The following is a 9,691-nucleotide window of genomic DNA, read 5'->3' as shown; positions in this document are numbered from 1 at the left end:
AATCTGGAGAGTTGTAAAGAACTTTGTTGTATACACTGAAGCAATTATTTCAGTGTGTAAAATTGAGGTCAGTGCTGATTGACTGGAAATATTAGTGTGAATGGACAGAGAGAGGATGCTAGTTGGTGGGAAGTAGGAGATGAGTGAACAGAGATGGATGAGGAAATGAGTGAGTGAATTTGTGTCTGGGTAGAAACAGATGAGATCCCTTTGGACAACACCACTGGCTGAGCAGCTTCATGATCTGGGAGCTCTTCCATCAGAAAGGAAGATCCTGGGTTTTGGCTGGGCTCCTTGTTACTTTTGGAATATCTGATCTTTTAGCTGGGGATTTATTGGAGACTCCGGAGAAGCCTGTGGCTAATTTTGCCTTTTTTAAGGCCTCCAGAGTTAGCTGTGATGCCAGGGCTTTGTATAACCTCCTCAATGAATGTGTGAGGGAGTAGGACTGATGCTGGGAGCACTTGTGTCTCATTTACTATGTTTGCCCCTTTGGGACTTACAGGAGATGATTAAGAAAGAACCCCGGGACTCTCTCTCCAGCACCATACGGCTCCAGGCCATGGCCATCATTATCGAGCTGAGGTAACGTGACTTCTAATTTAACTGCCCAGCCTTCACACCTGGCTTCTCACTCCATGCTTGGTGGGACCAGAGTTGCCAATAGCAGTCCCTCACTTCGTGCCTTTTTCTCTTTAGATGCTGAGGACTCTTTGGGGAGGAGGTGGGGGACTATTGCATGGCTGACTGATGATTTTCTACCCAGTAACATTGTAATCCTCTTTACTCCACATGTGATTCAAAGCCAAGAGTCTCTGCAGACATTTTGAGATGATTTTCTTTCTGGAGGTGTCAGCTGAGTCATTTCCTTCACTCTCTTCTGTAGCATTTCTGAGCCGGATTTACTATTCGGGTCACCAATCCCTGCCCTCCCGTGCTTTTCCTGTATTCTGTTAATCTTTGCCAGTGTCTTACTCTCCTACATTGTTACTGTTCACATGATCTTGTTCTCTTGTATAGTCCAGATGTCTCTTAGTCTCACGCTCCTTCAGCATAACCCTCAGTTCATGTCCTCACCATCTGATGCCTCCGTTACGCTTCAGCACCTCAAAGTCCAATCCAGGCTTCTTCCTTTTACCAGCAAAAAGCATGTGGTGAAGGCCATGGGCTCCCACCAGAGATGGGTCCTGCTGAGAACATTCCTCAAGAGCGTGTTTTCCCTGCCACTTCTAGTGACATTGCAGGTGCAAGGAGTAATCAGGAATATAAGCGGCCAGTACACAAAGGTAACTCAAGAATGGTTTCCTGTTATTTACTTTGGGCCCATATTGGGGATATGTGACTACACTGTCAGCGAAATTTCTCATGGAACGCCATTGTGGAGTATCAGTTGGGGACTTTAGCCCCGGTGACGTGGCCCTGATCATTCGTCCCATGCATACAGCAAGTAGCTGCCACATTCCCAATTATGAAAATGATCCATCCGTTTTCAATTTACTAGGGAACTACTGGGGATCCCAATCTGGGTGGTGAAGCTAGAATGAGGCATGTGGAATGAGGAAAACGTACTTAGTGCTTGCCCCAGAAATGGGGCTGGCTATTGTTTGATCACTGACCGGGTATTTCTGGTGTGTGGCACCTCCCACAGCTAGGTCCTCTTGCATGAAGGAGCTGAATAAAGTTGGGGTCCTGCGGCACTCGATACAGCCACATTTTCAGCCTGAACTTTACTTTAGTCCCTACTTTTGACCTGCAATTATTTGCAGTTACACCTTAGCTCACGTGGGCACCTGAAATACCTGATTTCACACCTAAATCCAGTACTTTGGCATCGAAGTGATCAACTTGACGGGTGAAAAGACCAGTAGGAGCAAAGCTGCGCCTGCAAATTGTGGGTGTAAATATGGTGGCAAATCTTTAAACATCTGACCCGTACTGTCAGAGTTGCTAAAGCTTTCATTGCCTGCGCTTTTTTAATTCTGAAAAGCCATTTATGGCCCTAAAGTTGAGGGGAGAGAAATTACAGACACTGGACCAAATTCACTACCAAAGTCAATAGAATTTAGAACACTTAATTTGCCTCACATCCCGCATGCTCACATATGCTCTCTCTAACCAAATCATTGGAGTGAATAGTATCTAAGACCCAGAGGAGTAAAGGGCAAAGACACAGGGCCGGCGCAACCCATTAGACGGTCGCCTAGGGCGCTACAATTTGGGGGGTGGCGACCACAGCGGTATTTCGGTGGCAGGACCTTCCGCCGCCTCTGTGGGGGGCGGCATTTCGGGGCGGGACCTTCCGCCGCCTAGGGCAGCAGAAAAGCTGGCGGCACTCCTGCAAAGACAAGGTGATATATTTATTAAAGTGATATTTATTTCTAATGTTAAAAAATCTCATTTCAATGTAGGACTTCCTTTTGCTATAACATTTTCCTTACTCTCTGATAAGGGCTTTGCTGCATGTTATCTTCCCAAGGGAGGCATTGATGAATTCATTACATCAGGTTTGGGGAATGATTTGGAAGATCAATTATAAGAAAAGGGTCATTTATACCGCAGATGTCTTTCTGTTCTCAGTTTCCTTTGGTTTATAATGGAAATGAGGCAGGGATATAACGATGCATCTGGCTTTCTGGGTGATTGTCAAGAGCACAGCTTTGAATCACGGCAGGCCAATATCAGTTGAAACATGAGGCTAGTTTTCTCGAGATTCCTGAAGGATTCACTGTCCGGAACAAATCTAAATACGGTTTCTCTTGCGCTCAGGGCACCCACATTATTGAATAAGTGAAGTAGCTAATTTTTTAGCAACTATTGTGTACAAGAAGTATGGGCCAGACCCTTCGCTGGTATGAATCCGTGTAGCTTCACGCCCGCTGATGGAGCTATGTCAATATGCACTCATTGAGGATCTGGCCTTATTTTTATAGACCTTGTCTTAGGACAAGGTCTGAACTATAAATTCTATTGGTTTATGACTTGGAAGCCAGAAAGGACCATTAGATCATCTAACCCAGGGGTGGCCAACCTGAGCCTGAGAAGGAGCCAGAATTTACCAATGGACATTGCTGAAGATCCACAGTAATATGTCAGCAGCCCCTCATCAGCTCCCCCACCCCACTCCCAGCGCCTCCCGCCCTCTGGCATCCCCGCTGATCAGCGCCTCCCCCTCCCTCTCCGCACGTCCCGATCAGCTGTTTCGTGGCATGCAGGAGGCTCTGGAGGGGAGGAGCGATGGCACGGCAGGCTCAGGGGATGAGGCGGGAAGGGGTGGAGTGGGGGCAGAGCCTGTGGCAGAGCCAGGGGTTGAGCAGTAAGCACCAGTAGCGTAGCTAGGGTGGAAGCGGGGCAGCGGCCGCTCCCCCACCGAGCACAAGTGGCGCCTTTTTCATTTTACTCACCTGGGAGCAGGAAAAAAAAAGGCGCCACCTGCTGCGGCGCTTTTACTGACGGGGCGGCGCTCCGGGTCTTGACGGTACTTCGGCGGCGGGACCTTCACTAGCTCCGGGTGTCTTCGGCGGCACTGAAGCTTCATCGCCGAAATGACGCCGAAGACCTGCAGAGCGAGTGAAGGTCCCGCCGCCGAGGTGCCACCGAAGACCCGCAGAGCGAGTGAAGGTCCCGCCGCCGAGGTGCCACCGAAGACCCGCAGAGCGAGTGAAGGTCCCGCCGCCGAGGTGCCACCGAAGACCCGCAGAGCGAGTGAAGGTCCCGCCGCCGAGGTGCCACCGAAGACCCGCAGAGCGAGTGAAGGTCCCGCCGCCGAGGTGCCGCCGAAGACCCGGAGCGCCGCCCTGTCAGTAAAAGCGCCGCAGCGGGTGGCGCCTTTTTTTTCCCACTGCCCCTGTTCCCTCCACCTGGCTACGCCCCTGATGAGCACCCCCGGGCACATTGGAACGTTGGCGCCTGTAGCTCCAGTCTCGGAGTCGGTGCCTTTACAAGGAGCCGCATATTAACTTCTGAAGAGCCGCATATGGCTCCAGAGCCACAGGCTGGCCACCCCTGATCTAGCCTGATTTCTTGTATAATACAGGCCAAAGAATTTCACCCTGTGATTCTTGCCTCAAGCCCATAAGATAAATTATTTGTATAATCCACAGCTCTGTGGCGCTGAGCATAACGGTTCCCCCTCCTTTCAGGTTCTCTTCATTGAAACATTGCAGACCCTCAACGAGATGCTCCAGAGTCTGATTTTAGAAAATCCAGTTCCGTCTGAGCTAGAGAGGATCTTGCAGGTAAACAGGATCTGGAGATGCCGGTTGGAGGATGGTAAGGTAGGGAAGAGGAACAGGAAAATCTTGTCAAGAGCTTGTGAGGGAAAGGAGAGTTAAGGAAAGAACGGAGTGCCCCATCTCCACAGGGTTCTCCTATTAGGGCATATGTGACAAGGTTCATGTAGCACGGGGGAGTCTTCTATTTCCATCTGTGAGGTCTGACAATCTCCTCCATTGTTACCCTCAGTTTCTTTCCTGTCTCCAGGTGGCCCTTACATCACAGTGTCCTTTCCAAATGAGGACGTTATTCCCTTTACTGCCCATCATTGCCACTCCTGATGCAATTGGAGGGGTCGCTGCCAGGACTCTAGTCCCCCGTGAGGGCTGGCACCTGGCCTCCACAGAACTCCCAGCTCCAGCTGTCCCACAGTGAGAACCAATGGGTGCAATGGGAACCAAGACTGCCGCTAACTACAGAGCATGAGGGCTGGCCCAAAGTCTGCAATCATGAAAGAATAGAAGTTTTCCTCCAGCTGCTCTTATTTTGCTGAATGAAATGCTGGATTGTGTGGCTTGTCCAGAGAAGACTTGGCCCTTCCCTTCCTTACATAGGACCCAATCCTGCATCCATTAAAGGCTCGATCCAATGCTCATTGAAATCAAATGGGGACCTTTCCGTTGACTTCAATGGGCATTGGATCGGTCCTTAGATCAATGTCAAAACTTTCATTGACTTCAGCGGGTGTGTGACTGGGCCCTCAGAGAGAAATGCACTTTGCTTTCGTTCAAAGAGAAGAATTCCATGTGTATTTTGAGTCTGCACAAAGCAGACGCAGCCTGTATCTGTAAGAGTGAGATGATTCAGCCAGAATAAAGATATCCTTTGGGGATCACTTGTATACACCCTTTCCCCCTGTTATTTTTAACCTCTCTTGTTTTTCCTGCAGCTCATGGACTCCTGGATGCAGTCCAGGGAAGCTTGCCGGCGGGAGAGGGCTGTATGGAGCAGCATACTGCTCCTAAACTTCGTGGCCACAGAAGTCAAACTGGATGTGAGTAACTCTTGACTTCTAGTGACCTGATTGCAAACTAGACCTACAGGGCACTCTCCCATGCCAGAGAAACTTCCTGCTTAGAAGTATGTTGAGGGGCCCCACCGTGCAATGCTCCCTAATAGGCGGAGGAAAAACCGATCTCGTTGCTCGTCCATCATCCTGACTGAGATGGGTTGGCGTCTGATACACTTGGAAAATAAATCCAGTGCCCTGGAGGAATAGGCCACCTCTTTCCAATGCAGGAAAGGCAGCTAACAAGGGGCACAGGAAAAACGGGTTTTTCTATGGTTGGATCTAATGAATTTCAGAGAAAAGAGATTTCAAAATCCTAGAGACTGAAGACATTTCATCCCCAGCTGGTTCCCTGTTTGCCTCCATTCCTCATCCTAGTACCATGGGATACTTTCCTCTTGTGGAGCTGCAGGAAGAGGCCTCTCCATTCCAGCCCACCTCAGCCGTTACAGATCATTATGATCCTGATCTTGCTCCCACTGACGTCTGTGGCAAAACTCCAGTGGACGTCTGTGGTGCGGGATCGAGCCCTATATTCTTCTTCTGGCTCCCAAGCCTCTTCTGAAGAGGGAGAGCTGAGGATCACGCCCCATTATAGAAAGGGACTGTGTGGATATAGACTCCTTGCCTAGGAGACACAGCCCACTTTACCTGCAGTGGTAATGGATTCCTCCTCTCCTCTTTTGTACAATTAGGAAGCGTCTCCATTCACCAGGCTCGGACACCTGGTTGCAGTGCTGGGGATCCGCTGTGGGGATCCCGTCAAGGCGATCAGCTCAAAGGCAGCAGGGGCTGTTCATTACCTCGTCTCTATTGCGTGGCGCCAAAAGAGTAAGAGAAGCACTGATGAGCATCTGAATCCCCCTCCTGGGAGCTAAATGCTAGAGACTTTCCTCAGGCAAAGCTCCCGTTCAGGATAGTGCCTGAGGAAGAAGTAGAGCCTCTGGCTCGGTATTTGTTCCTTTGAACAGAGTGCTGGTTTTTTTGTGGATCTAGAAACAAGCGTCTGATAGTCATCCCGTAATTCTAGCCCTGACTTTCAAAGAGAGGAAAGGGGAGGGGGGGAATACAGAGAAAGGCAACACACGTTATCGCAAACTGAGACTGGTAGAGCTCATTCCGTCAGTGGGAATGGGAAGGGTCAGTGGGACATGATGATAGGGGATTCAACGCCATCAGACCAATTAGTTCAGTTCGAGATGCCTGTACCCCGAACGCCCCAGAACTTTGATGGCTGTTGGAAATCTGGATCCAAATCTGGGGCTCGATTCATGACTGTGTTAATCCACTTCTATGCCACTGAAGTGTTTTGGCTAGATTCCAGTCACCATTTGATAGAGCCACTTTACTCTGGGGGTCAAGGCCCTGATCCAGCACAACATTTACGCACATCTGTAACTTTCATCAGGCGAGTAGTCCCACGGAAGTCCCTGGGATTATTCATCTGCTTAGAATAATGTACGTGCTTAAATGCTTTCCTGGATCAGAGCCAAACAAAGGGCTTTGTTCAGTAAAGAGGGATGAGAGCAGAAGTCAGGAAGCAGAATGGAAAGTTAAGAGTGTTATTAACATGTATTTCAGTTGCACAGTTGGACAGAAAGAATGTGGAATGGACTGAACAGAGGAACAAGGAATTTCTGGCTGCTTGGAGCCCCACTGTGGTTTACAACAGCCCCTCCAGGATCGCAGAGGTAATCACATCCTGGCACTAATGACCATTCTACATTGGTGTCAGTACAATACGGTATCGCACAGCTCCAAACTACTTCCTGTCCCTGGATCGCCCATCTCTATTGTGTATGGCTTACCCAAGAATTACAGCTCCTGCCCTTACTCATGGCTAGAAATGACATGCTCAGAAAGAAACAAGATGGGTGAGGTCCAATTTTTTTATTGGATCAACTTCTGTGGGTGAAAGAGACAAACTTTTGAGCCATACAGAGCTCTTCTTCAGACAGAGACAGAAGAGCTCTGTGTAGCTGAAAAGCTGGTCTCTCTCACTACCAGAAGTTGGTTCAATAAAAGATATAACCTCACCCACCTTGTGTCTCTAATATCCTGGGACCGACACGGCTACAACAGTGAAGACAACAAATGCTCATAGAGTGATCTACTCTGCAGCAAGTGGTTCTCAACCTTTCCAGACTATTGTACCTGATTTCAGTCCCAGTGGGCGGGGTTCGGGCTTCAGCTTGAGCCCCGGGAGTTGGTAAGGTGGCCGGGTGCCCGGTTTTCGACCAGTAAATCTGGTTGAAAAGGGGATCTGATAGTGTCCGGTCAGATCTACTGACTGGACACCCAAAGTCCAGTTACTGCGGGTGAGGGAGGTGGGGAGGTGCCAGGTCATCACCCGCACCAGCCCCTACTCAACCGGGGCCGCCACCTACCCACATCATGCGGCTGCAGCTCCCAGCAGGCAAATTGCTCCTGACCTGGGCGGGGAAGAGGGGAAGAGCAGTGAGCAACAGTGGAAGGGGAGAAGAGGACCAAATGGGGGGCAGGGCCTCGCGGGGAAGAGGCAGGGCAGAAGAGGTCCAGCACTCCTGCATGAGTATCCGGTTTTTAAATATTACAAAGTTGGCAAACCTAGGCAGTGGGCTTGGCTTGGGCTTCAGCTTCTGCATGTATCTTAGATTTGCAGGGGCCCTGCTTGCCACCCCCAATGGCGACCCTAAACTTGTGACCCCCCTAAACCCATCCCATGACCCCCCTGGGGGTTGCCACCCCCAGATGGAGAAACACTGATATAGTAGATAGTATAAACAAGTCATTGTCTGTATGAAATGTTAGTTTGGACTGACTTTGCTAGTGCTTTTTATGTAGTCTGTTGTAAAACTAAGCAAATATCTAGATGAGTTGATGTACCCCCTGTATCCCCAGGGACGGCAAGTTATGTGGGCCCATGGTGCCCGGGCTTGAGAAAATTCAGGGCCCAGGGGACCCGGCTCCACCAATGTTCGGGGCCGGGTCTCTCTCCCAGCCCCGCCTGCCGCCCCCACGCACCTCTCCCGGCCCCGGCTGCCACCCCCGCGTGCCTCCCCCAAGCGCCCCTGCCTTCCCTGGGCAGCGGGCAGCTGCCCCCTGCAGCTCCGCACTGTGCTCCCTCGCCAGCCGCTGCCGCAGCCGGCTACAAGGAAGCGGCGCCGTGGGCAGGCTGAGGCGGCTGCTGCGCCTGCGGAGGGAGGAGGGGAGGAGCGCATGGAAGCCCTCCCCCCCGCCCCCCGGCAGGAGACTCCGAGTCGACTCGGGGGAGGGGAAGGGGAGGCTTATCCTGGCCGGACCTCCTGAGCAGCAGCCTGGGGGGGCTTGGATGAGTGTCATGTTGGGGGTCGGTGAGGAGGCCCCCCCCTTACTCTCCCCCAGAGCTCGCTGCCGCCAGCAGGGAGAGGGCTGGGGGAGTCCTCCTCTCTGGCCCCCTGCCCCAGCCCAGGGTCAGCCTGCCTGCTGCACCCCAAACTCCTCATCCTTGGACCAGCCGCACGCCCCCTCCCACACCCAGACCCTCTATCCCAGCCCAGAGCCTGCACCCAGCACCCAAACTCCATCTCAGAGCCTGCACCCCTCCTGCACCCAAACTTCCTCCCAGAGCCTGCACCCCAAACCCCCTCCCGCACCCAAACTCCCTCCCAGAGCCCGCACTCAAACTTCCTCCCAGAGCCTGCACCCCAAACCCCTCCCACACCCAGACTCCCTCCCAGAGTCCGCAGCCCCTGCTGCACCCCAGCCCCCTGCCTCAACCCAGAGCCTGCACCCAGCACCCAAACTCCATCTCAGAGCCTGCACCCCTCCTGCACCCAAACTTCCCCCCAGAGCCTGCACCCCAAACCCCCTCCCGCACCCAGACTCCCTCCCAGAGCCCGCACTCAAACTTCCTCCCAGGGCCTGCACCCCAAACCCCCTCCTGCACCCAGACTCCCTCCCAGAGCCTTAGGCAGGTGTAGGGGGAGGCGGGACTTGGACACATTCTGAGCAATGCCAAAAATTATACAAACCTGCCACCCCTGTGTGTACCCCCAGGGGTATGCGTATCCCTGATTGAGAACCACTGCTCTAGCAGATGGGTTCCCAATCTGGGGGGCACAGCCACCCTGCCCTTTCCTTATTGCCAAATGGGACATGGTCTTGGCTAGTTTGGAAGGGGACTCTGGGAGGGTCCTAGTATAGGAAAGGGAGTGTCCATATGGGGAAGGTTGAATGCCTGCTGCTCTAGTACTTTGGGTTGCTAGAAGCTGTCACAACGAGGTCTATACTATATAGGCTTGATCCAAAACCTATTGAAGCCAATGGAAGTCTTTCCATTGATTTCAATGGTCTTTGGGTCAGGCTGCAAGCCAGGAAGTATGGTGATGGTGTCGTAATCAGGATTTGGGTGCTGTATTTCTGCTGGGATGTGTTGTAGGAGGGTATCAC

General features: G+C 51.8%; 1 protein-coding gene across 1 annotated transcript; it reads left to right on the top strand.

Annotated features, from left to right (window-relative positions):
* Positions 1 to 329: 329 nt before the first annotated feature.
* LOC135980176 (protein MROH8-like) lies at positions 330 to 6,966 on the top strand (the record flags this gene model as incomplete). The annotated part of the gene is made up of 6 exons (XM_065580229.1): positions 330 to 585; positions 1,142 to 1,286; positions 4,140 to 4,235; positions 5,162 to 5,266; positions 5,977 to 6,112; positions 6,863 to 6,966. Coding segments are annotated over exons 1-6 (741 nt in total), but the record flags the coding sequence as incomplete, so codon positions are not given.
* Between the last annotated feature and the right edge of the window lie 2,725 nt (positions 6,967 to 9,691).

This window comes from Chrysemys picta, unplaced genomic scaffold (genome assembly GCF_011386835.1).
Source record: "Chrysemys picta bellii isolate R12L10 unplaced genomic scaffold, ASM1138683v2 scaf2077, whole genome shotgun sequence".
In the NCBI taxonomy this organism is placed as follows: Eukaryota; Metazoa; Chordata; order Testudines; family Emydidae; genus Chrysemys; species Chrysemys picta.
Note: the sequence above shows the minus strand (reverse complement) of the source record. Positions and strands in the feature narration are given on the sequence as shown.